Below are 27,197 nucleotides of genomic sequence, written 5' to 3'. Positions count from 1 at the left end.
GCACTGTATATCTTAGCAGTTGGGCTGTGCTGTTCCAGCTGCTCTGTCTTTCCGCCTCCACCTCCACAGGCCCCTTTCATTCCTCCACAGTTTGTTCAGAGTGTGTGAAAGTCATTCATTCAAGTGTTGTGCGTGTGTGTTCAGGGGGGCTTAATTACACCAAATTCCTCTTTTTTCAGTCTTGGCACTGAAAGCAGAGGATCACACTAATGCCAAGTACAGCTAGTGTGTGTCCAGCATAAATAATTCCGCTCACACGAGGGCCGTACTCCTGCCGAGCAGTTAATAAAACTGTCTTCCTCATATGTAACTAATTGCCTTTGACAAACTACAGCCAGCTTCGTCGCTCTACCCTCCCAGTGGAGGATCTGATTCAGATGCTGAACGGTGAGTGACTTGGGATGATGTCACCACTACTCCACCCAGTCCTGTGCTTGCACTTCTGGCAGGAGAAACCCATTTTACTGCACGCTTATATAACTGTGGTAATTCTACACAGCCCATGCTCCCAGTACAGAGCCAGCATGCTTCAAGAATGTGAGAGAAAAGGCTGGCAGCAGTAACTAGAAGTATGAATTTATGATGAGATTACTAGGGTAACACACCCTTTAGTCAGATTGCAAATTATATAGTAACACTCACCCCCACCCCCTCCATGGCACTGTTCAGAGATCTTAGTAACTATAATTTAAACCAGGTGTATGTTTCAGAGAACAGCATTCTTTCAATCATATTATTTTCAAGGTGGGTACCTACACTGCTACGCATTACATGTTTTAATAGACCACAGTAGAGATTGGATAGTTAGTAAGATGACCTTATCATGTTGCATCCATGATTGAGCACATGTGGTCCTTCTGAGCTTTTCATTCACGGACAGCTTTTAACGCGCCGAGAGAACTATGCAGATTAGAACAACACTGCCATCTAGTGGCTGAAACGGTTACAAACACAATATTATCCTCCTTATTCCTGCGCCCCATGATGCTTCTTTGAGTGACTTATGGACAGAACTTCCGAAGCAATAAGCCTTTCCGCATAGCGTGCTGTTGGCCCCGCCATGAGATGATTGACAGGTGGAGAAGTCCATAAAAATGAAAATACAGTTCGAAAGCATTTTCAAAGGCGTTTTGCCAATAACAACAATAATAATAATGATAATACTAATACTACTACTACTACTACTAATAATAATAATAATAATAATATTGTTAGTAGTATTAGTAGTAGTGGAATTGTGCTGCCTTGTAGTATTTCTAAAAGGCTCCTATTTAAATTTACATCCTGTTCATTGTTCATCCTTAATTTAAACTAATTTCCTAACAAGTGAATATTTACTCTTAAATAATTACACTGTATAAGACAAATGCAGACTGCTGCTTTTCTGCTCAAAGGGCAACTAAAAGGGCACCGGACATCACACCATCCTCCCCTGGGCCGCTATTGACAGGCTGCATTAAGAAACATTGATAATGGCTATTACAGTTACTGTGGACATTAATGGTACAGTTCACTCACTTGACCTTTTCTGCAGAGCACATTATGGAGACATATATAAGCCACAGAGCTGAGTCAGGATAAGGCCAAGGCACCATTAGGTTCACTCTGACATCATGGCATCAATCTACAGTCTAGAAGGGAGGAGAGAGTGGCACCAAATGAGGTGAGAAGCTTGAATCACCACTACTAAGTGATATTACAGAATTTCGTTATGGATCAGTCACATCCTGATATCTCTAATGTTGTTGTTTTTTTTCTTTTTTCTTTTTTTGACAAATTCCAACCTTTAATGGACATTTAGAACATCTGTTGCTCTCTCTCTCTCTCTCCTCTCTCTCTCTCTCTCTCTCTCTCTCTCTCTCGACTTTTAATTTAGAAAAACAGAACGTTGGTGGTATTTTATTTTGAAAGATGTCACAGTTTGCCGCCATCTTTGAGGAAATGTTGACGTTGATTACTACATGGATGACGCCGTGGCTAACATGGCTAACATTGCAGCGAAGCATAAATGTGAAGATTTGCAGTTACATATTTGACTTCTAAACAAAAATGGATATTTTAATATTCACCAATTTTCTGAGACAACTCCACAAGCTTGAGATCCGAAGAAAAGGATCCTAAACTACACGGAAGTTCTTAGCTAGCTGGACAAACTGTAGGTTAATGCTTTAGCTATGCTTTAGCTATCAGTGCCCTTAGCTAGCTAGCTAACTTGTTCAAGTGGCCACTTTGTAGGCCGAAAATAAAAATACGTGGACTTTTTCTTATATTTGTGTAAGTAACCTACAGCCCCGACAGCAACACAATGGACGACAAATACAGTAGTAACGTTATCTCGGGTGGGAAGCTCGGTCGAGTTGAGGTGCCAAATGCCAGGTAAGCCTTGCAACTAACTGGCTATGCTAACTTTAATTAGATTACTTTACAATGAACCTTTGTAACGTTGTATAGGATAGCTTGAAATGGTTCTGCTTTTTTTGGTATTTTGTGCTGGGATTCATCTTATTCTTGTGTCTTTTATTTCAGACTGACCAGATATATTGTGTTGTTGCTACTCACCAAGATGTTAAAGGCTTTAGGAATTTTTGAATCCTATGACCTCCTCAAAGTTGTACATATTGTGCAGTTTGTCTTCATTCTTAAATTAGGGTAAGAAGTTGCTTTAGATTTTTAAATTTATAACAAACCTATAAAACAAATCATGGTCCATGTTCATGGTATGTTAGAATATACCGTGCTACACATTCTGTATGTCTTTTCTGTCTCTCTAACACAGGTGTGCAATGATTTTGCTTTTCTTTCAAAAACCGTTCTCGTCAGGAAAAATGGTGGCCAAAAGACAGGTATGTTGGGAAAGATGCTGATACACATTTAAGATCCACATATGAAAGCTTAATGTCACTCTTTTCTTAGATATGTATATGCAAGATCTTCATAATTCAGACATTGTCTTATCATTGTCTTATTATTGTTTCTCTTTCAGTGGATCAAAATCTTCAAACATGCTGTCATCAGCAGTATAATCTCACTTTTGGGCTTCTTTGGCCTTACACTCTGTGGACCACTAAGGTAAGGCTGCGGGCCCCTGCTTTTGTAATTAATTTTTATGCTTTCATAGATGTGTATATTCATCATGGCAAGAAAATTAAGCCAAGTTTAATTGTTGCAGGACATTGCTGTTATTTGAGCACAGCGATGTGGTAGTTATCTCTCTTCTTAGCGTTCTCTTCACCAGCTCTGGAGGAGGGCCTTCTAAGGTTAGATATGTAGCATATTATGCAACTTTCCAAAAAGGATTAGTTGTCTGTTAGCATTCCAGAATGTACATTATTGTTCTGTATTTGTTTTATAGACAAGAGGTGCTGCTTTCTTCATCATTGCAGTCATATGTCTACTGCTGTTCGATAATGATGACCTCATGGCAAAAATGGCAGAACACCGTATCCTTGGACAATGTGTTGTTTTTTGTTTTGTTCCACTTAATGTCATTTACAGTTTGGAAAGCTAAAGTTTGCAGCCCTTAACTGTTTAACTTGCAGCTGAGGGTCACCATGACAGTGCTCTCACCCATGCACTGTACACCGGGATCGCTTTTTTAGGTGTGGCGGACCATAAAGTGAGTAATATTAGTAAGTTTTGTCATGCAACTTTATTTCTGTGTGATAACATCTTTACAAATTACTGCTTCTTGGATGCTGTTTAGTGGGACAACTATTGGTTGACTACTATTCAGAAGTTAAAGATTAGTAAAACAACAAAGACTAATTTTGTTTTTTGTCATTTTCTGTCAGGGTGGAGTTGTGTTGTTGGTTCTGGCTCTTTGTCTAAAGGTGGCCTTCAACACACACTCTAGAAAGCTGTCAGTGGAGATCGGAGGAGCTAAGCGTCTCTATGCTCTGTCCAACCTGGTTTCCGCTGTAGTGCTGCTGCCTTGGGTCATTGTGCTGTCTGCCACCACTGAGGTATATGCATTCTCTATGCAAAAGAATCCTACCATTGTTCGCACTGTCAGACATACAGTACCTAATACATATCTGCTGTATTGATAACCTGCCTAAAATGAAATCCCTCAGAGCAAGGTGGAGTCCTGGTCTGGCCTGATCATGCCCTTCGCCATGATCGTATTCTCAGTGATGATCCTGGATTTCTACGTTGAGTCCATCTGCACAGCAAAGCTGGAGGCACCATGCTCAGCTCGCTATGGCTCCATCTTCCTGTTCCTGAGTGGTCTGCTACTGGCCAACTTCTGGACACACCCTCTGACTGACCAGCTCCGGGCTATGAGCAAGCCAGGGCAGCAGGCCAGCACTGAGCATGTGCTCTCTGGGGGTGTGCTGGTCAGTGCTTGCTTCTTCATCCTGTGTGAGTTACAGAAACGATTTTCCATTGTGATAACATCTAATCCACACATTTCAGATGCAGTATGAAGAGATCAATAAATAGGTGTTTCGGTTCTGTTGTCATGGCCAGGAGAATAGTAATTGAATCCAGACAATGTAAATCATTACATCCGGTGTAGTTGATGATGCAGTTGTACTTTTTTATTGTATTTTTCCTGTAAGGTGAGTAAATGTTATTTCAAAACGTGATGTACAATTAAAGTTATTCTTTTGTGTGTTTTTCAGCTGACAGTATACTGTCATCTCCCTCTAAGAAAGGGCAGAAAGGCACATTGGTGGGGTATTCACCTGAAGGAATCCCTCTTTATAACTTGATGGGAGATGCCCTGCAGCACAGCTCCCAGTCTTTACCTCGATTCATCAAAGACTCACTCAAGCAGATCCTGGAGGAGTACGATTCTCGACAAATCTTCTACTTCCTCTGTCTCAACTTGGTAAAACAAAAATGGGACTAATTTTTATGATTTTTCAGTGGCTTCTTTTGTTAATTCTGGTACAAGTGATTCAGACATATTGAGGCTGTGCACCCTTGCTTTAACATGTCTACATCTTATCTGGACAAAGTTTGGCTGGATTTCATGTACTTTTCACTAAATGCATCCCTGGTGTAATCAGACGAGATCTAATTTGACTCTGCTGTGTTAAAACATATTAGTATATACATTGTTTCCATTTTATGTCTGTTTACTTTGCCCCCCATTACAATATTAATCGACAGGTTTGGCTTGGGCATTTCATCCGTCCAAAGTGCAAGAAGCCACTTGGTTTAAGCAGCCTTGCCTACCCTCCATCTTGCGTTTTCTTGTGTTTCTTCTGACCTGCTATTCAGCACTTGGCATATACATTTTTCCCTACGTAACTGTAGGACACAGAATACGTCTCCGATTTGGTTTTAGTGACCTGATCATTATCTGATCACTGTGTGATCTGAACTTGTTTACACCAGGCTTTTCTTGGGGCACAGTGAAATTAATTGTGCTCCAGTCACCAAAAAAAGCATGTTGATGCAAGGTGTAAACTGTCCCATTTAAAGGTTCATATTGTGCACAAGGTGTAAGTGATAATGCTGTTGGTTTTTGACAGGCCTTCACGTTTGTGGAGCTCTTCTATGGTGTATGGACCAACAGTCTTGGTCTGATCTCAGATGGTTTCCACATGCTGTTTGACTGCTCTGCTCTGGTGCTGGGACTCTTTGCTGCCCTGATGACCAGATGGAAAGCAACTAGAATATACTCTTATGGGTATGGTTATTCTTTTTTCTTCCATTTTGTTTTTAGAATTAATGTGTAGATTATTAAGAGAGTTTGCTGCTATTGAGTTTACTGCTAAGTAATTCAGAGTATTTCCATTATGATGTGTGTATGTTTGCGGGTTTTTTTTTGTTTGTTTTGTTTTTGTTTTTTAGGTATGGCCGTGTTGAGATCCTATCTGGGTTCATTAATGGTTTATTCCTAATGGTCATCGCCTTCTTTGTGTTTGTGGAATCGATCTCCAGACTCATAGACCCTCCAAACATAAACACAGTGATGCTAGCGGCAAGTACTTCATCTTTTATGAATTTTTTGGGACTGTGCTCTTTCAGGAGTACTAGTATTATTAATGAGGCTCTTGCTCTTTCATTAGCATTACAGTTTAGTCTACATAGACTCTGTAATTCACTGGGCCTTACTGTACACAATGCTATGTCTTTTATTTCTATGATGCTACTTGTAATTTGAAACACATCAACTAAAACCATGTAGCCACTCACTCAAAGAAATATCTGTGGCATTTTTAAATGATTAGCTGACATGAAACTGAACAACACTGAGCGAACGGAATGACTCAACTCGACAAAGCAGTTTACAGTGGAGTGTGGCTCGGTGAGAGAGGCGACCCTCTGCACCGGTACCTGCTGACACCTCTCTGAAGGCCCACCTCACCCATGGAGCACTGATTCAACAGAAGCCACAAATGTGCTGCTGCACTGAACAGCCTTTCTGCGTCTTAAAGAGACGCTTTGCTTGCCTCCTCATCAGACTGCAAACCAGCTCACAGAGGGCAAACAACAACATTGTCCCTCGTGTAAAGCTCCACAATTTGGCAATTAACTGGGATGAACACTCACAAGGACCTGCACAGCTGGTCCACTTACTGTACACTGAGCCCATACTGAAGACAATGCAGACAGGGCATTCTGCTTAGCTTTGCAAATCATTTTGAATTGTTCAGAAATACACCTTTTGAGACTACTTTGTTTCCTTTCACCCAACAGCTCTGAGATCTGTGTGAAACATCAAGATCTCTTCAGGTCTGACAGTGAAATGCTCCCACAACTTTCAGAAGTTTCGCTCATATATTGTTATACTCTTCCCAAACAGCCAGTCTCTGTGGGCGGACTTATTGTGAACCTGGTGGGCATCTGTGCCTTCAGCCATGCCCATTCCCATGGGGCATCTAAGGGCAGCTGCTCAGGCCATGAGCATGGCCACTCGCACCATGGCCATGGGCACGGAGAACACGGCCACAGCCATGGAGGCCACGGCCACTCTCACGGTCATGGTCACTCCCACAGCCCTGGAGGAAGAGGCATGAATGCTAATATGAGAGGTAGCTATACTTTTGTGTTTCTTTATAGCGGAGAGATACTGTCCATTGACGCTGTTCTTATGATTGATTTTTTTCATTTTGTTTTTAGAGGTGTTTTCATTGATTGTGTTCTGTGTTGAAGGAAGAACATTTTATAAATCAGATACACCACGGGTTTGTATGCAAATGGATGTAAATATTTTTAGAGTTACATTTAGGTTTTTTGGCTGACGTTGGATAAGCGTGTAGAAAGAGAAAAGAGTGGAAGTCAGAATCGACTCCGGAATGAATGAGTGATGTGCTACATAACATTTAACAGACATGATAACTATGTCTACTTTGACTTTTACAGCCTAAAAAGAATCTGTTCTGAAAACACTCTTACTGCATATTTGCTTTTGTTATCTGTATCTGTAACTGCACTGACAGTTTGTCTGGATGCTTTCAGGAGTCTTTCTGCATGTGTTGGCTGATACATTGGGCAGCGTCGGAGTCATCATATCCACGGTTCTTATCAGTCAGTTTGGCTGGCTGATAGCAGACCCCATATGCTCTCTGTTCATTGCCACACTCATCTTTCTCAGTGTCATTCCTCTGTTGAAGGATGCCTGTGAAGTCCTGCTGCTGAGGATTCCACCTGAGCACGAGAAGGACCTCAACTTTGCCCTTGAAAAGGTATAAATTTAGTAGTGAGTATTTTAAATCAATTAAATGTTTCTGAGCTTTTGATATACAAAGTAATTTTCAAGATAGACTCTAACATCTTTTTTTTTATTTTTTTTTAACTCAGATTCAGAAAATAGAGGGTATCTTGTCTTATCGTGACCCGCACTTCTGGAGACATTCTGCAAACGTCGTTGCTGGAACCATTCACCTACAGATCATGTCCGATGTTGTGGAGCAGCGAGTTATTCAACAGGTTCGGCATGAACTTTCTTTAGAAGAGATTGTGTGTTGTTTTAATACCATACAGAAGTTTGTTCTTAAATGTCCTGAGTTTTCATTGTAATGTCCTGATCAATTTATTATGTAATAATCTTTTATAAGAAATCCGTAATTGTTTGGCAAATTGCGTACTACGTGAAGCAAGCCAAAACTGAATTCTTCTCACCTCTTGTGGTTTTTGTTGTTGCTGTCAGGTAACTGCAGTGCTTAAGGATGCTGGAGTAAATAATCTGACAGTGCAGGTGGAGAAGGAGGCCTATTTCCAACACATGTCTGGCCTTAGCACAGGATTCCATGAGGTTCTGGCAATGACCCAACAGATGGAGTCCATGAAATATTACAAAGACGGCACATGTATCATGTAACCAGTTGTGTAAAAAATGTAAATGATTTTCCTTTAAATAAAAATTTATTTAGTTGTGGTTCATAGTGTGGCTAATTTCTTAATAAATTCAATATCAAAGTGGTGTGATGTTTACAGTGCAGTATGTGTTTGTAAATAAACCTGTAAATGAACTATTTGCCTGTTATAGTTGACAGTTTAAAAAAAAAGAACCAAACAGTTACTCTATATGTCCTGATCAGCTAATGTGTTCTCTGAAATTAAGGGTATTAAGAGGGCATTTGCTATAGCTATCAGGATTTGATTACATCCAGCCAGAACAACGTTAGTGAGGTCAGGTACTGATGTTGGTTGATGGATCAATGCGTGACTGCATATTTACTCCTCGCAAGCCGATGCCGGGGAACTTTATAATCCTAGCCAGCGCTTTGCATTCTGTGTAATGACTCATGCAAGGCTGCTCCAGTGTCCCGTTCTGCTGACATAGCACCTCTTAAAAAGTTCAAACTTCGCTTTATCCGTTAACGAAAACCCATGCAAAGTACACAGAATGTGTTTGATTGGTTCGCATTACCCTTAAATTAAAAAGTTGTTTTCGAAAACGTGCTCTGTTACTGATATGTTTGTTTACTAGGCTGCACCAAAGCATGGCAACTGTAAAGATCAGGTTCTGTAGCTGAACAGACGCTACTTTTGACTGCATCGGGAACATAGCTACGTTACGGTGGCGACGCTATTCATGCGTCAGATACGGACTACGTATGTCTTGTGTTTTGGTGAATGTCATGGGACGCGATGATCCTGATTTTAAAACTGCATTATAATATTCAGAGGATTACTTCTAGGCAAATTCTTCGCCTAGAACCATCAATGGACATTTTGAATCTCTTCGTTCTCGCATGTACTCCAATACAGTAGGCGGCAGTACAAACCTCTGAATAAACGGATTACCAACAAAGTCACCGAAGAACAGATTTAACCAACGAGCCCCGCCCTTTGGAGGTCACGTGCTCATCAGTCGCCTTAGGAACGCATTGTTATCAGGTGCAGCTCAACCAATCAGATTTCGTGAGTTTTAGAACGCAGCGAATCAAATTCGAAAGAGCGACAATTTAAACCAAAGGACAAGGCGCTGATAGTACGTGCTTGTTCAGCCCGAACCAGTTTTTTTTTCAGAAGCCAGAGAGCCGCACGATTTCTGAAATGGCTCTTCGTATTACAAGGGTGAGTTTTTCCCTAATGTTTTTCTTTAAATGGCCTTGTTGTCGGAGATGTTTAACAATACTTAAGTAGCTTGCTGATCACACTTATTTTAGTCTAATCTTGTCGCTGTGTGTACACGCACGTTTTTATGCTATTTGTAGTTTAAGAAATGAGACTTGACCACTTTTGGTTCTTTGTTTTTTAACTGGGTATCCTTTCTATTAACTTCTTAAATTCTCCCAGAGCACTCGCCTGGCCAGCAGCGAGAACCAAAGTGCTGTTGCTGGGAAAGCAGTCATTGCAAATAAACCTGCTCTAAGGCCAAGAGCTGCGCTCGGTGAAATTGGGAACGCAGTATTGCCACGGCAGCCTATAAAGAAAAAGGTAACTATTGCATAATGTCGACTGTATTGCTTACAGTTCATTATAAGCTTTCGGTGTGTGAATGTCGCTTGGTTAATCTGTTTTATTTTCTTTGTGAAACAGGATGTGAAGCCTGCACCCGTGGTGGTTGAGAAGAAGGCGCTTGAGCCTGTTAAGCAACCAAAGGAGTCACCCAAAATTGAAAATGAGGTTCAGGTGAGGGTTTTCTTGGGTTACCCACGTATGTTAGACTCTTTGAGCTTTCCAGTGTTGCTGAAATAAGTTCTGTTTCTATACTTATATTTAGCACTGCTTTCCAAGTACAAAGTGAAGGTTTAAATGGCCTAATCTGTACCTTTTTGACAATTGTAGGTTTAAATGTATCCTTCCATGTGTGGTTACTTTAGGGTTGTTTGCAATGGAACATGCTTATCTGCTTTTAAATAAATCTGTGCTTTTTAAATTTAAGATTCTGTCAGAGCCTTCCTCTCCTGTGCCCATGGAAACCTCTGGCTGTGCCCCAGAGGATCTGTGCCAGGCTTTCTCTGATGTACTGCTCAATATCAAAGATGTGGATGCTGATGACTATGACAATCCCATGCTCTGCAGTGAATATGTAAAGGACATCTACAAATACCTCCGGCAACTTGAGGTGGGTTGCTTTACTTCCTTTCTGCCTTGCCCTCTACTTACCCCTCCCTCTTAACTAGACTGCTCCTTCTGTTTGACTTCATGCCTGTGCTCTTGTCCCTAGGCTGATCAGGCTGTCAGGCCAAGGTATCTGGAAGGAAGGGAAGTCACTGGGAACATGCGTGCCATCCTTATTGACTGGCTTGTCCAGGTTCAGATCAAGTTTAGGCTACTGCAGGAGACCATGTACATGACTGTGGCAATCATTGACCGCTTTCTTCAAGTAGGTTGACCTGAAATGGTGTAATAGCTTTACTAGGTTCTTTAAGTTTATTTGCATAAGTGGGAGTTAAGACCTCTTCAGGCTGGTACTTGACTAGCATGAGCTTGGTGTATTTCTAATTGGGGGCAGGATTTCTTGGCAACTTAAAAGAAACTCTTCACCAGATTTTTAGTCACTAATGGCTGTCTTTGTGCTCCCAGGATCATCCAGTTCCCAAGAAGCAGCTCCAGCTGGTTGGTGTGACTGCCATGTTCATTGCCTCAAAGTATGAGGAAATGTACCCACCAGAGATTGCAGACTTTGCCTTTGTGACGGACCGCGCCTACACTACTGCTCAGATCCGTGAGATGGAGATGAAGATCCTGAGGGTCCTGAAATTCAGCTTTGGTAGACCTCTCCCTCTCCAGTTCCTCCGAAGGGCTTCAAAAATTGGAGAGGTGCATAACTCCTGTTCTGTGGGTTTTTTTTTTTTTTAAATAAAACTCTTAAAGCCAATGCTAAGAAATCAGACCTAATCAGAACTTCTTTGCAGGTTACAGCAGAGCAACACACCTTGGCTAAGTACTTCGTAGAACTCACCATGGTGGACTATGACATGGTGCACTTCCCTCCCTCTCAGGTTGCCAGTGCTGCTTTTGCTCTCATGCTAAAGGTCTTCAGTTGTGGGGAATGGGTAAGTTCCATTACTCTTGATCTTGAAGGATGGATCCTTTTTTAGCAGGTCCCACTTCACTTAACTCCTTGACTCTCGTTTAGACTCCTACTCTGCAGTATTACATGGGCTACACAGAGGACAACCTGATTCCAGTAATGCAGCATATTGCCAAGAATGTTGTCAAGGTCAATGAGGGGCTCTCAAAACACCTGGTGAGTTCACTTTCATGTGTACAGGTTATGTTGCTTCAAATAACTCCTGTTTAATGTAATTCATTGGTCTTTGCTTTTTAGGCTGTTAAAAACAAGTACTCCAGTCAGAAGCAAATGAGGATTGCCTCAATCTCTCAGCTCAAGTCATCATTGATTAAGGACCTTGCCAAGCAGGTCTCCTAGTGAGATTGCAAGAGGACTCTAGCACTATGTGCTGACTGTAAATTGTAACTTAATTGCATGCTTTTACTTTTTTTAGACTTGTGTGAAATCTGATTTAAGGTTATGCATTTTACTGGAGTTTACTCTCACTGCCACTTGTAAATGTAACTAGTTAATGTGACTCCAACTGTGCAATCTTGTACATTTTTAAATTGACAATAAATCTTTTAAGACTACAGGTAGTTTTGTCATGACTAAACTTCATATGCTCTTTTTTAAGGAAGACAGATGGCTGATGCTTTGTCTTTAACCTGTTAACACACTTGTGTGAATCAGATGTTTATGGAGGTACTGCAATAAGCCAAGTGGATTTCATTTCTTCCCAGCAAATTTAAGCTTATGAATTATTTAGCTGACAATCCATACTGTTGAAGGAAAATGGCTTCTGATAGTCAATGAAAATTATTCTGTAGAGTCATTTCAATAGAGAGCAATTTGTCTGCAATGTGTTCCAGAAAGCTTGTTTTTAACCCCTCTCTTACTCAGCTGTAGTTATGAAAAGTCCTGTCTAAATTACACTGTCATGCAATAGCTATAGGTCTAACATAATTCTTTAATACAAAAGCATCAATTAAACCTTGGGTTTTTTTTTTCTCTCTCCTCCTCCACCCCCACATTGGCAGCATCAGTTCCTCAAATTCTATCTAAAATCCTTATTGTACTCCATAATTAAAGTGACTGAAAATACATTAGATTGACCCCTTGCAATTTCACTAACATTATCCTTTCTGAACAAACTCTTATTTAAAATATACAGAATAGTTTCTGCATCTGCAGCAAAAATAACTTTGACTATACAATGGAAAGATCTATCCATTGCTCCCAGTGCTGATTTCTGCTTGCAGAAATGGTGTGATTACAGGTACTTGGCTACAGCTCATACAATATAAAATCATCCACAGAATACATTACACTGGACAAAGGATGTTCAAAATGGGATTTATCAGCTCTGAAATCTGTTGACATTGTACCCAGAATACCACAGATAATTACATCCATGCCATGTGGCACTGCCCACCTACAAAACATTTCTGGCAAGAAATTATCTATTAGCACTGTTTAAATATCACTATCCCCCTATCCCTGCAAATGTCTGTTAGGAGACACATCAGTATGACAAAGGAAACTTCCACCACACTACTCACAGCTCTAACCATCACCAAGAAAACCATCCCCATGAACTGGAAGACAAAAACCATTACTGTCATTGGAAAAATTTACTAATGGATCATATATCTATGGAAAATATTTCTGCTTCCATCAAACAAAAAAACACTCAATTTGACTCCATCTGGACACCGGTTATTAATGTTTTACAACAGTAATTTTCCCACTAAATCAACTTTACTGGAGAAGCTGGTATACTGAGATCAAATACCCAATTCCAAACTACTCTATATAATCATAAACTCTCTCCTCTTTATCTCACCCACAAATGCACAATTCTATCGCCATACAACGTTAATTCTTATGGCACTACTGGTGTTTTTAACGTTTGCTTTTCATGAAGTCCATTGCTTATTTTGACAGTTTTTATTTTCTTATTTGTATGTAATATCTATCCTTTTTACTTCTCTTGTTGTCTGTCTGTTTGTTTATGCTTATATGTCCTCCCTCATGAATGTATTACAAAAAAAATAATGAGGGGGTGGTGGTGGTGGCAGAAAACAAAAAAAAAAGTTTTCTCCTTGACAGGATCTGCCAACCAAAAGTTATTTTTATGATTTGTCAAGTTAACAGTAATCCACTGTCCACCCCAACACTACTTTTTGTAATAAGTTCAGTATGACGGAGTTGCACAATGTTGACACAAAATAAAGATGGTCAAGATCTATTTTACTGTAAAAATTAAACACCATTGAATTTATGGAGTGCAACTGCTTCAACGTTCATTTTCCAACAGAGGGCGCTTTCTTACTAGATTTCACTCAGCATTTCTCCTAAATCGCGTTGCTTTCCCCGTGTCGTTTCTATCCATTGCCCTTTAACCTTTTAACGTTTTCTTAGATCCTGTTGGTTATTACCTTTTCTATATATATGGAAGCACATTGTTCTATATGATGCAACTTTGTCCTACATATTGGTATAGTGGTGAAATCCTCAACTAAAAAAGTTTACTTTTGGATTTAGCTTTGATGTGTCTAACAGTCGCTGTTGGTAAAGAGCTTTTTATTTACCTTTCTCTACCTGATCTATGCGCACTGTACGAGGCTACTGTAGCTAACAAGTGACAGGTGTCTATGTAGGCTAGCCTGTATCTGTAGACTTAAATGATATTAGCCTCATAGCTCCACTGTAAAACCAAAGAAGCAGACTTTAGACACTAAATACACTATGTCTTAGCCGTTACGTTTGGCGTAAGGGGGAAATGTGTAAATTTAATTATTTTAGACCATAACCTTACATACAGCTTTCTAGCCTTGACTCAGGGTCCGTGAACGCCTCACTTAACAAAGACTTCCATCAACTGATTTGCTGCAGATCACCTGTGGGTTTAATTCAGGCCACACCGTTTGGGTCTTATTAACTGCTGCAGCATACACTCTTCCAGCATTTTGGGCAGAAGGCTAGACGTCCCACCGCTAAAATGTCTGACTCTTTTCAACAGGCTGTTCTTGATGAAAGTCCCCTGACTGATTTTGTAGTCTTGCTGATTTTGTAGTCTTGCTGTTGGAGCCACGCTGTGGGCGCCAGATCTCAACAGCTGGACACCAGCAAAGCTCTTCATGCTAGGTTTTCACACAAAAAATGATTTTTAGGTGACAATAGAGTGAGACGGCAATGGTCTATAAAATCTTGGGGCTGGTTCAAAGACAAAAACTGACTGAAAAGCACTTTCAGTGGCGACTCACTGACATCTTGTGGGAAACCGACCCGTATGTTTGCGTTTGCTTTGATTTAGTGATGTCTAGTAAATGTTCCTTGTTGAGTTTATGGCTATAATGAGTAGCCTGTACCTGGCAATGAAAATGAATGTGACTGATTCAAAATAGCAGTCATTAAAAACGTTAGCAAAAGTATACGAAAACTACAGGTTCGTTTAAGTAGTCCGTTACTATACCACAGGACGTGCTACAGTAGGCTACTACACAGAAGTGAAAATATAGAGTTATAACACGTGTTCCATCACAGTGAACAACAGTTGTCCAATCAGATGGTTGAGAGTTCACGATTTTTTATATGAAAACACTGCGTTTTCCAAAAAAAAAAATCTTAAAGAACCATTTTAAGAAAGTAGAAAAATGTGTTACTGCTGTTCTTTTTCAGGGTACAGAACCTGGAGATAGTGTCCACAGAAATCATCTTTTCAAAGTTCAGCTGTGGAGGGGGAAGTTTGTCTGCAAGCAGCTTTTCAGAAGCAGTTTTCAAACGTTTAGCCTAGCGTCAGAACAGAGAGTAGCAGCTGGCGGGTTTCTTCCTTGTTTGGATCTCTCGGCTGATTTTATGAATGCTTTCTTCTTCTCGAGGGCAGGACTTTATCTCCGGGCTCCACCCGCAGCGACCCCGTGATAATGAGCTTCAGTAAAGCTACTCTGCAAGAGTGCGCTGCCGAGAATCCATACTTGCAGGCTTAGGTCACGGCTGGCCGGTGAGATCGCTTTACAACCTTCCAGAAGAGCAGACCGAGCACCTCACGAACGTCCGGCTGTGTTTCTGCGTTCAGCCACGGTACTGTAATCGATTTTTCATGGACAGCTAGTGACGGAGATGACTAAAAGACCAGGGTGTTTTAGTACACGACAATGGCTTGAACTAGAACTGCAAAGGAAAGTACACTGCTCCTTTGATTCTTCTTATGATGCCACAACAAGAAGCCTGCAGTTTTGTTCAGCAGGGACATGTCAAGATCTATTAGATCAAATCTTTCGAAACCAGGTAACTAAATACAGCTAACGTGTCCGAAAGTATCCGGATATCCCTTCTAATTAGTGAAATCAGCTACTTTAATTTGCAGCCATTACTGACACAGATGTTCCACTGTGCACACACAGCTCATATAATCTCCATAGAAAAGCACTGCCAGTAGAATGAGATGCTCTGAAGTCTAAGGTCACCATGCTCAATGCCAAGTGTACATATATATATATATATCCAACATCAGTACCAGACCTCACTACTGCTCTTGTGGCTGAATGCAATCAAATTTTTACAGCACTGTTCCAGCATCTAGTGTACATCCTTAAGAGTTGCCTTAAGAGAGGCTGCAGCATATGGGGACAAACGCCCTACAAATAACCTTTAGGCAGGTGTCTACAAACGTTTGGACATGTAAAGTGCACACCCTGAATTTGTGTAGGCATTAATGTAAACACAGCTATAGCTCAAGCCAGAGAAATCCATTTATAAAGACTACATTAAATTAGAAGGATTCCAGTGCTGTCAGGTAGTAGAAGACACTCAATCTCTTTGTATCTTTTGTTGATAATATGCTTACTAGCATATTATTTCTAAATGAGCAAAAGAAAACATTTACAGTGAGAAACTGAATTAAAGAATGGTTTTATCGTTAAGGCCTATGACATGCATGTGCCTTAGACCTTATATTCTGTCCGAGTCTCTACAGATTTTGTGTACCCCAGTTTGGTCCTCAGAGCAGAGCCGACATTGAGCGTCCATGAGCTGCCGAGGAGGGCGGTTGGCAGCCAGAGTGAAGCCTCTCGGTGCCTGGAGCCTCCGCGCATAAATAAACACAGAAGCATTCATTTTCAGAATTTATAGATTTTCAAATAAAAGTTCAATGTGCTTCCTGAACTTTACAGACCTTTGCTGCTCAATGGCACACAGAGGGAAGAAAGGCTTCTATTGTGCCCCAGCCGTGGAGTTCGGTTTCAGCCAGGTGTGAACGGGCACCGGGGCTTTCGCTTCGCTCCAATTAGCCAAGCCAGAATGGTCCCCAGCCTGCGGCTCTGTGGGGGCTGAACAGCGCAGATCTGCACTTATGCAAGTTATTATACGGCTTCTGTTGGGCTAACAATTGGATCCTAGGCTTTTTCTCAGACATTAAACGTGGTCAGCGCTGAAACCCAAAGGAAAAAAAGTTACAGTGCAGTCTAATTATCACCCGAAGACACAATGTGAAACAGAGGACTATCTTAGCGTTTGGTCATTACCATAAAGCCTCAAGAATCACAAAGAGCGTTGTAACTCGCTTAATTACAGCAATAGCGAACTTGATTATTATTGGTATTGTTGAAGGGTGTTATCATTCCTATGTTAGCACATTAATTGCACTGTGGAGTTTACACTTTTGCCTACTGTGCGAACTAACATATGACTTAAAATGCTGACATTTACATTGCCTAGAAATGGAAGTCAATCGAGCTCTCGAGTGACTTCTGAGATTTATAAGCTATAGCTTATTTGATTGTGCGTATTAAAGCTGTCACTGCTCCAGTTTAATTGTACTGTACTGCTATACAAACCCTGAATATACGTTTGTCTAATTGACATGCCAGGCTAAGCTGATAGGGCTTAGTGGTGTATTATTGGGCTATTCATAAAAAAAGATGCAGTGATACATTATCTCCTAGCAACATGCCAAAAAGACAGTGTTTAGAGGCTATTGGGACTGGACGCAAAAAACATTACCAATGAATGATCCAGAGCATTGGAAGATTTTTGAAGCAAATTCAGTTCATATTTCTGCACCCTGGCATCGGCATTGAAATGCTTTCATTTGACCAAAATCCTGAGAGAGAGAGAGAGAGAGAGAGAGAGAGAGAGAGAGAGAGAGAGAGAGAGAGAGTGTATGTGTGTGTGTGTGTGTTACAGTAAATTACCTCTCAGGGTCACTTTGTCATCCCTGCTATAATCTAAGCAGACGTCTGTTAAGCAGCAGGCTTGAAACAGTAGAAATTCAGAGTGATACACAGGATTTTTGCCCTCCAGCCTATCAGTCTCAAGCACAACATTTGTGTTTTGGTTGTCCCAGCCATTTATATATATACACTTAAAGGGGAATTCCACTGACTCAAACTGTCTTAATAATTAAATTGTTTAGAAGCAAACAAAGCAACTCAGAGTGGTTTGATCTGAAATGCTCAATTCTAGAGAAACTTACTCAGACTTTTTATATAGTGGTGGTGAAAGTAACCGGGGGACATGATATTTATGATGCAATAATTTACTACCCAAAACTCCAGTGCACCTACATATATCTTCTGTGTTTTGTTTATTATAGATCTTTAAAAATATTATTAGATCTTTAAAAATATGTGTTTGCCTTAAAATGCCCTGCATGCATCTCTCTGCTATGAATGAATAAAAAAATGAGGGAATCCTCAAAACTGCAGTAGTTTTCTGTGAGGCAGCTTTTAGAAGCATTAGACGCTTCAGGCTGGTGGTTCCTGCCACCACCGCTGTGAACAGTCCTGACCTGGCACATTTCTCTAGAACAGAGCATTTCACTTCAAATCACTCAGAATGACTGTTTACATATTAACAATGTTATTATGCAGAATTTTTAAAAAATCCCATATATGCATAATTACCACGTTCAGGTCATGAAGATAAGGTGTTGGAAGTCTCTGCTTACAATTGTAATTTATGGTGAACATATATTACGTTCTTTACTGGATTCTTGAAAAATGAAAAATAAATATGTTTAAAAGTATTTATATGCAAGAATGTGTTCAGTATGCAATGTAATTTTGAGTATGGACTCTCAGAACTTTAAGATATTTTAGATATTTTATGTAGTCAAATAGTTTCAAGTAGAATGTGCTTTTAACCACCTGACTGTATTCCCATTGATTTGTCATCTCAGAATGACAGAATGACATTTCATTCACCCGAAAAGGAAAAACCATAAAAGTAACTTTTTCATCATAAGTGTTTATTTGATCACTCAATTGTGTGCAAGTCACATAATTCACACTTTTTTTTTATTTTAATCACCCTCTCGGTAACTCACAGCTTGAGCTAAGCTATCTCTAGTAGAGCCTCCACAAGGGTTAGACCACCAGATAAACAATGAAAGAAGTCCATACCACCCCACGTTAATTCAAACAATTACTTTTTTAAAACTTTTTTCAGGACATATTTGTCAAAAATGTATTCTAGACGGAATGTAAATCAAATATATTTCAGTTTAGCTTTATCATGTTAATATTTGCTGTTGCGCTTTGAGATCAAAAAGGAGTTTACCAGTGTTTGACACAATCTCTTTTTACTAGTCATATTTATTTTGATGAATATATTTTTATGCATTCATTTTGGAAAGCTTGTCTGGTTCACACAGCATAGAAGTATATTAAATTCATTGTTTTGCACTGATTTACCAGACTTTTTAGCAACTGTTACCACTAGCCCTTAGTCTGTTACAATTAACCCCACCTATGGGCCAAGTTGTAACATTTCCACTCATGATGCTTTTGGCTTAACTGTTGCAGGAAACAAAGTTTCCAGAGATGTGCAGGTTGCTTGTATAAAAAAATATTAGTTTGAGCTTTACTTAGCTTAGCTACAACATCTCCGCCCATGGTATTGGGTTTGTGAGTTATTTTTATTTATAACGTTGGGATGGCTATCGATGACACCTGTGTCCATTGATGGTATTATATTTCACAGCTTAGTGAGTCACACGACTGGGACACAAATGACCTAACACTATGACATGTCATAATTTATCATTGCTATCCTTCAGATAATAACCACAGTCAGAGATGGACATGATGTGACTTCTCCCTAGTGGTTTTTAATTAACTCTGGGCTGGGCTGAGGTAGTTGTCTTAATTGTACTTTTAATTGAATTTTTTTTGTTGCTTTGTAACCAAACACATGAACCCAAGCAACTTTTGGCATCCAGATGATTTCAATTAGGGAGGAGGAACTAGATCTGGAGATGAGTGCTAATTCAATTCAATTACGCCTCCTTAACTTCATTTTCCACAAGGTCTCATATCCTAGCATCCTGTACACCCAGAAACAGGGCATATTGATTACATTTAGTCAATAGCAGTCAGTTTTTTCCATTCTTATCCTAAGGCACTTAGGGAGAAGGTCCCTGACTGAATGGCTGCCCAGGTCATACTCTGCCGCATGCAGGGCTTCTAAATTATTCAGGAGTCCTGACCCAGCCCAGACCTCCATTAATGATGTCACCCAAGCCCACGGAGCCAGATTCTCTCCCAAGGGACAGCAGTATGGAGTCTAAGGCTGTGGGGGCGCTGCTCCACATAAGATCCTAGACCATTTCAGGGAAGTGTAATTTGAAGGAATAGTTTGCACAGAAATGCTAACCCTGCTAATAATGAATGAAAGGCAATATGTGTGTCTAGTTGGCAAGTTCTAATTTCCTAGGAATTCTAACTTTCATTCACTGCTTCAGAATAAAGTTTTCCTTTACAGAAAGCCTGCATAATAATGGCACCATTATACCTTCCTAGGTTCCTGCTGTAGTTGAAACCAAACAGTCACTGGACTGTTATATTCATTATTAATTCAGTATATAGGAACAGGATGTTGGGAGGAAATATACTGAATTCACTGCTGATCACTAATACCATCTGGGCTCCTGAGTGGCACAGATGTCTAAGAACTGGCAATACATTTGGGATATCCCTGGTGATGGTGGCCATAAGTCCAAGAGAGCATAATTGCCTTTGCTTTCTCGGGGTGGCCCTCCCCCTCTCCCCCTCTCCCCCCGAGTTACTTAGCATGATGCAAACCAATGCACACATCTGGTAGCTAATGTAACAGTATTGGCTGTTAGCCTTTTCCTCCAAGTACCTTCGATCTATCCAGTGATGTTGCATTTGTGGCAGTTCGAAAAGATGAGGTGGCTGGTTTCACATGTCCTGGAACAAGCTCGTGCTAGCCTTCAGCTTAGTGGCATCGGGGGAGTGCAAGAAAGTTGAAAAGAAAATTAGGTAAAAATAAAATAACAATAATAAAACAGATTACTAATACCATCCAATCAAAAAACAAGAAAGTGCTTCAATTGATCTCACAAGTATTCATCTCTCAGCATGTCCAAACAAAGGTACTTTTTATGAATATTACAACTAAAACCAAGAAATTAAAAAAAAAGTAGGAAACCTAAGCTCACCAGACAAAAAAATAGTCTTCTGCAGTGCTTGGGAACTTGTCCCCTTGCCTTAATAACAGCACCAATTCTGCCAGCTAAGCTTGTAGAGATGTCCATTATATGTCTATTCTACCCCACTCTTTCACAAACTGGGTGCACATTTCAGCCAGAGTTTGAGAATTATTTCAGCATTTCACAGGTTATTCCAAATTGAGAACTGAGGTTGGATAATTCTGCTGGTCAGTCAAACTGTCCCAGTGTTCCATTTTCTCAAGAGACTGGCGTAATCCTTACCCAGCATGACTGTCATGGTTATTAGGGCAAGGAGACGCAAAACCAAGTATTAGGAAAGAAATGATAAGGCTATTTTTTTGTACAGTAAGTTTACATTTACTACTTTTTGGGTTCTTAGTTTTAGTTGTAATGTTTAAAAAAATAGTTTAAAAGCTTTAGTTTGGATATGCTGAGACCCAAATTATTGGTAGATCATTGGACACAGTTTCCTGTTTTTTGAATGAACGGATCTCAAGAGATTTAGGTAATCCTCACTTGACTGGATTGGTCATGTCATTAAGACCATTGGATGATTATCCAAATTTAAAAAAAGAAATCAAGAATGTGACAATTTTTTTGTTCAGGGAGCATTTTTAGAGCTTAGTCGATTACCTTTGACAAAATATGTCCAATAGCGGTCAAGATTTGTGGCATAATCTTGAAGATATTTCAACACTCATCCAAGAGTCTTCATCTGAACTTGGATGAGTGGTGAAATGTCTTCAAGATTGTGCCACAAGCTGTTGCCTTGAGTTACAGCTATTGGACGTATCTCGTCAAAACTAATTGACCAAGCTCTAAATACGTTTACCATTTTACTGCTTGGTTTAGTTGCTGTATTCATACAAGTGCTTTAGTCTGGATATACTGTGAGCCCAACAACTGGTACATTAGTGGAAATGGTAAGTCACTTTTGCTTTCTACTCCTTCTTTAGGGAACCAAAATTAGTTCTTCTATGACATCGCTCCACCTTGGCACCTTTATTTTAAGAGTGTGTAGCAGAGACGGAGGTTAAGCATCATTTGGTCTACTTAGAACACATCACAAATTGTATGACTCAAATGTCAGGACATTTCCCTCCTGTGGACACAGATGAGAAGATTACAATATGTCATTGCAGACTTAAAGGAGACTAAGAATTATGAATATTTTCTTTAACTTCCATGACTTGATTTGTTAAAGTGATCCCAGAGCAATCTGAAGTCCATCTGTAGGCCTTTTCCCCACTGGTCTAACTCTGGGAAGTTAGCGGAGAGAGTACTCTTTGGACACACCATGGAAAATCAACATACCGGCACTTTTCTGTAGATCCAAGAAATGGTGGAAGCAGAGCCAAGTGCTCTTGCCACTGAACTGTAGGCCTCTGGATAGCTGGAAAGATATTCAGCATTCAGTGTTCAAATTATTGGCTTGAGCTCACATCCAAGCTTTTACTGTTTCAAAGCCATTGGGAAATCCTGGAATCCTTTTGAGGTATTTAGTTTTATGAGATAGCAATCACGTGTAGAGTAGATTTGGGATGGCGGGATTGCATGTTTGTTTGTCGAAAATCCTAATAACCATTTTATGTGGATCCCCGGCTTCTTTGCATTTAATAGAGAAGCCTGGAGTCTAGTCTGGAGACCATGGCAGCAGTCCCTTAAATGTCTTTTAAATCAATGGATTATGAGCATGTAGTCAGCAATACTGACTCACTTCAACTTGATGCCAGCTCATATGATTTTCTTAAGTGGTTTCTTTTGGATTGAAGAAAGCTTCCAAAGATTGAAATCCAGATAAAGACAGCAAAGTGAAATATGGCATGTTTTTTTATTATGCAAAAGATGAGTGAAATTCAATCACAGGCTATAGAGCCCAATAACATGATGTCATATGCAAGCATATGCTTGTTCATGATATTGGTTAATGGATTCTGAAGGGTGCCCCACCAATTATGTTTAGGGGTGGGATATGGTTACACATTGATGGGTTTAATTCAGAAAAAGAAAGCAATTATTTCATTACTTTATATAGACATGCATTTAGTTCAACTGCTGAACATCCCCATATGTTAGAGATGTTTTACAAAAGTAATATTGTTTGTGTATTATGTGTGTCAATAGTTCGGCTCCTAGTGTATCCAAACCAAGGCATTTATGAATTTTACAACTGTAGTGGCACATTCTCAGTGTTGAATAAAGTTAGTTTTAGTTCTCATGAAGCTGGGCTGATAAAATATATCATCATATTAATTGTCAGTGAATTATGTCAGTATTAAACATTCCTTGGTTGTGTTTTTGCTTCCTGGAAAGTGGGGAATTTGGAATCAAAGAGACAAAAGAATAACACAAGAATAAAATGTTTCCAGATGTCTAATTTTCCCCTTTAAACTGTAAAAAAGGTATAATTACTTTGAAGAATGCAGGTTCTTTTCCAGTGCAATTTGCAAGTCCACTGGCGTTATCTGCCTATACAAACTCTAGCAGTGCTAGCAGTCGTGTTAATAATTACCTGATTTTTCATCTCGTGTTTTTTGTTCTGTTTGCTTTTTGGGGGGTGAAAGGCAATGTTGAATAAAGACTGAATGGCAGTTCACCTCAGACTTCTAGATGAAGGGTTGTATTCAGAGATTTGTGTAAAATACCAGCAGACTGAAGAATGCTCAGTGAAACAAATGCAGAAATTGTAGCACTTTTTTATTCTCAGGATTTTTGCTATGTTAATGGTGCTATTGACCAACATGCCTAATTTTTCAGACTCATTGTTTCCTGATTTTGAGGTAACAGTGTTAATGATTGTAATTATCTTACCACACAAATGTTTGTCAATGATGGTTGATGCTTTTTATAACTGCTTCATGAAATCTAACAAATGATCATGAACTGCTAAAAGCTTTTTGGTATACTGTCAAACCAGAAGAAATGCAGACATTAAGAACTAAAGAATAAATCTACATAGGAATAGTCCATGAAAATGGAGAACAAAACTGAATAGATAGATATTCATTTTATAAGCATTACTCATTAATGCATGAAGCCTTACTTTTAGGAGATCATAAAGGGAAATCCAAGGTAAAAGTTACTTAAATGTGATCATCCCAGTTCACTTGCAAAGATTTATACCAGTTCACCTTAATTTCTCATAGCTAACTACATTTTTAAAAATGAAGGTGCCAAAAAAGGTTTCCCTTTGGTTCCCTATAGAGCCCTCCAAAGGATATTTCTTTAAAGAGCCATTTAGGTAAATGAGATTTTTTAAGTTTGAAGAAGGCTTTAAGAGTGTACACTAAGATAATTATCTTAATGGAATAGGAATAGGCCTTGAGATAAATAGCAAAAATGTTTTTTTAAAATCATCAGCTATCATTCACCCTGTGAAAATATTATGTTATAATATCTGGGGTACTATTTTGTGAATCCAAAACTTTACAATCAAGTGTGTTTAAGAGTATCTTGTCTATATATTTTTTTCATGTTAGGACCTGCTGCAACCATGTACTAATCCAAAAGCACCCATGTGTTTGGAGCAGGTCCCCTGAGGGGATAAAAACTGCTGTACTATTTGGACCTCCTACATTTATCAGTCTGATTTTTTGTACCAAGATTAGACTCATTTTATGTCTGAGATTTCTGTCATTTCTGAATCTATATTATATGGAAACTGCCCACAATTTTTCTTCTTATTTATTTCTAGCAGAAATATGCCAGAATTTTAACTTAGTATTTCAAATTTTTATCTTCTCAAAGTATTTATCTTCTCAAATCAAAGTATTGACTTGGATTTTGAAATGACTTATTTTCTCAAAATATTGACTTGCTATGTCAAAATAATGACTATGAATAATGAAGACTGAATTATGGAATTATTACCATAAAATAATTTTTACTTTCATAACATGTAAATGTAGCATCTCAAACTGTCAAGAAAATGTCATTATTTCATATACTGTAGTCTATATTTCCAGAAATTAGACATAATAAAGTCAATATTTCAAGATCAATTGACAGAAATTGACTTCCATAAATTCCCTTGAGGGAGGGACAAGTGAGGAGGGACAGAAAGTAAACAGAATGGAAACAGAAAGTCATGACCTGTGTGACTGCCCAGGGGCACCCAATGCCCAAGGGCACCAAAAGGTTGCTCCACAAAAGTGCACATTTTAAATTATTTTAATGCTCTAAAGATGTAATGTTTTGGAATATCCAGTTTACTTTAAATCTATGATCTATTCACACACACAGTCGTCTAATAACCAGGCTATACATATCCAAAAAGCATTATCGTTGTGTAAATTTGACAGACACTGAAGTCTATGTATAATCGTTTTTCTTTTGGCATCTTGTTTGATGTACATTGTGACATTAATGATCTTCAAGAGTAAATGAATGCCCTCTCATTGGCATACCCAACCAATCTTAACAATGCCTTAGGTAAAGATTTAACTCTGGTTCAGTTTAGAACCAGCTAAACTTCAGCAAAACTAAGAACTTCTTTAGCAAAATGATTAATTATCAATTATTATTTAAAACTTATTATCATTGGGTTCATGGAAATAGGGCATTGTAGCTTTATTGCACAGGGGCACCAAAGAATCTTAATCTGGCCCTGTGTGTAGCTGTGAGGTACATCAATTCAGCAGGTAAAGTTTAATGCCCTTAAAACAATGAGTCATCAAGAAAATTTATTTGGGCAGCTAACCTTTCCCCTACTATTCTCTAGCTATAAATAGTACTCATTCTCTTTGAGCACAGACATGGAAGAGACTTCCATCGGCAACACGAAAGTCATTAGGCAGCCAAAGCCTAGGTAGCTGGTGTCTGGTAACTTTAGTGATAACGAAATGTATAAAAGAAAAAGCTTAAATAAATATTATTAAGTATAGGTCCACACTATCTAGAATCTCTTATTCATTGCTGGCCACTGTAGTATTTTTACATGACAATATTGGCCTTTCTGACCCCAAAGTAGAACAGTTTTATATAACAGAGTTTCACAGAGCTAATAAACACGTCATAGATTCAGACCAAAGGAAATTGGTCTTGGATGTAATATGGCCTTTACAGATAATGAGCTGCATTACACTAGTGCAACTCCTTTATAATAAAAGCCGCCAGCAGGGATTTCTGCTGCTGACAAATACATTTACACTTACATCTAGATAGGCCATTATGACAGATCTAATCACTAAGGGCTGTGAGATGTGACAGAATGATTTAAATTCTTCTGGCCAGTAGCAAACACATTCACCTCAGATTGAATTTGAGCAGCATAATGAACACACCCACAACAATGGTGAATAGAGTTTGTAATTCTCATTGCACAGTATCCTGCCCATTGACAGCCAGCCTTTTTATTGCTGTCAGTAATTGCAACCTTTTGTTTGATATACCTTATTGTGACATTTTTAGCATTATTTGCTAGCATTTGTTGTTATCAGTAACTGTAGCTTCTTGAAGAGGATTCTATGGAATTTGCCTTTGACATTTGCAAAGCTACTGTAATTTAATCTAGGAGCTTTGCTGAGGCTAGAAACGCAGCCTGTGATGGTGTGTGTGCTTAATATGACACCAGCTAGAGATAGATAATCAGGAGATATAGAAGTCGAGATCAGCTGCACAACCAGAATTGTGCATCCACAAATTTAATATATAATGTTTAAAAGCTGACTTTCGAGTCCTAGCACTAGTCTGTGAGCTTCACAGCTATGCAGCTAATATTTTTTTCCTGCTCTGACTCACCTGATAGAGCTCATGAAGGGTTTTAATAATTAGCCAACAAAAGAGTTAGAGCAGTGAAACGCTACACTGGGCCACTCTGTGGCTCTCCAGAACTGGACTCACGCACTTTTGCTTTTTTCACCACAAGTGCTTGTAATGATGGTGAAACAACAGGAATGGGTCGCATTATAAAAAGGTAAGCAGGTATAGCTTTTCACTCCTTCAATATGAGCAACACATTTGACTTCCAAAGAATCATTTTCAACTGAAATATCAAGTACGATGACTATTCAGCACTTTAGCTTGAGTAACCCAGTGCAGACATGCAGCCAACTACTGCAATGAAAGTAAAATTACTGCCACAAATTTTACGATTATGTGGAATATTTACAGCTCACAAGGAATGTTCAGTACTGACGAGCACATTTTGGCAACAGGGCTCCAAACTGGTTGATAGAATAAAGATTAAACAGTATTTTGTTAGGCACGAGAATAAAACTGAACACAAAATTAGCCTTTAATTTTCTGGAATAGAAATGTTCATTTGAAATCTCTGTTACCAGTAAATAATGTTATTTTTATGGGTATCCACAA

General features: G+C 39.2%; 3 protein-coding genes across 5 annotated transcripts in view; all 3 read left to right on the top strand.

Annotated features, from left to right (window-relative positions):
- The first annotated feature begins 1,943 nt into the window (after window positions 1-1,943).
- Window positions 1,944-8,335, top strand: slc30a5 (solute carrier family 30 member 5). The gene is made up of 16 exons (XM_036580222.1): window positions 1,944-2,376; window positions 2,527-2,649; window positions 2,777-2,843; window positions 2,984-3,069; window positions 3,170-3,257; window positions 3,353-3,440; window positions 3,540-3,616; window positions 3,792-3,962; window positions 4,074-4,362; window positions 4,626-4,834; window positions 5,484-5,641; window positions 5,806-5,935; window positions 6,761-6,989; window positions 7,417-7,643; window positions 7,759-7,887; window positions 8,108-8,335. The coding sequence occupies exons 1-16, from the start codon at window positions 2,306-2,308 to the stop codon at window positions 8,276-8,278; spliced, it is 2,313 nt and encodes a 770-aa protein (XP_036436115.1). The 5' UTR covers window positions 1,944-2,305; the 3' UTR covers window positions 8,279-8,335.
- Window positions 8,336-9,365: 1,030 nt separating this feature from the next.
- Window positions 9,366-12,000, top strand: ccnb1 (cyclin B1). The gene is made up of 9 exons (XM_036580223.1): window positions 9,366-9,480; window positions 9,703-9,843; window positions 9,946-10,038; window positions 10,292-10,474; window positions 10,577-10,735; window positions 10,936-11,172; window positions 11,268-11,408; window positions 11,492-11,602; window positions 11,684-12,000. Exons 1-9 carry the CDS (start codon window positions 9,460-9,462, stop codon window positions 11,783-11,785), a joined length of 1,188 nt encoding a protein of 395 aa, XP_036436116.1. The 5' UTR covers window positions 9,366-9,459; the 3' UTR covers window positions 11,786-12,000.
- A 3,233-nt stretch (window positions 12,001-15,233) lies between these two features.
- spag8 (sperm associated antigen 8) overlaps window positions 15,234-27,197 on the top strand; it is a 44,269-nt gene continuing 32,305 nt past the window's right edge. For 2 of the 3 annotated variants that reach the window (XM_036580220.1, XM_036580219.1), the window contains exon 1: window positions 15,234-15,493. The gene's annotated coding sequence lies outside the window, so the exon portion shown is untranslated. Of the gene's footprint in view, window positions 15,701-27,197 lie in introns of all 3 variants that reach the window. The other variant, XM_036580218.1, reaches the window with a different exon arrangement.

This window comes from Colossoma macropomum, unplaced genomic scaffold (genome assembly GCF_904425465.1).
Source record: "Colossoma macropomum unplaced genomic scaffold, Colossoma_macropomum, whole genome shotgun sequence".
NCBI classification, from domain to species: Eukaryota; Metazoa; Chordata; class Actinopteri; order Characiformes; family Serrasalmidae; genus Colossoma; species Colossoma macropomum.
This window is presented reverse-complemented; position numbering and strand designations above follow the sequence as displayed.

Coding starts and splice junctions, on each gene's coding strand:
- slc30a5 (XM_036580222.1), top strand. CDS start 2,306: ATGGACGACAAATACAGTAGTAACGTTATCTCGGGTGGGAAGCTCGGT. Junction 2,377..2,526: donor GTTGAGGTGCCAAATGCCAG/GTAAGCCTTGCA, acceptor CTTTTATTTCAG/ACTGACCAGATATATTGTGT. Junction 7,888..8,107: donor AGCAGCGAGTTATTCAACAG/GTTCGGCATGAA, acceptor TGTTGCTGTCAG/GTAACTGCAGTGCTTAAGGA.
- ccnb1 (XM_036580223.1), top strand. CDS start 9,460: ATGGCTCTTCGTATTACAAGG. Junction 10,475..10,576: donor AATACCTCCGGCAACTTGAG/GTGGGTTGCTTT, acceptor TCTTGTCCCTAG/GCTGATCAGGCTGTCAGGCC. Junction 11,603..11,683: donor AGGGGCTCTCAAAACACCTG/GTGAGTTCACTT, acceptor TTTGCTTTTTAG/GCTGTTAAAAACAAGTACTC.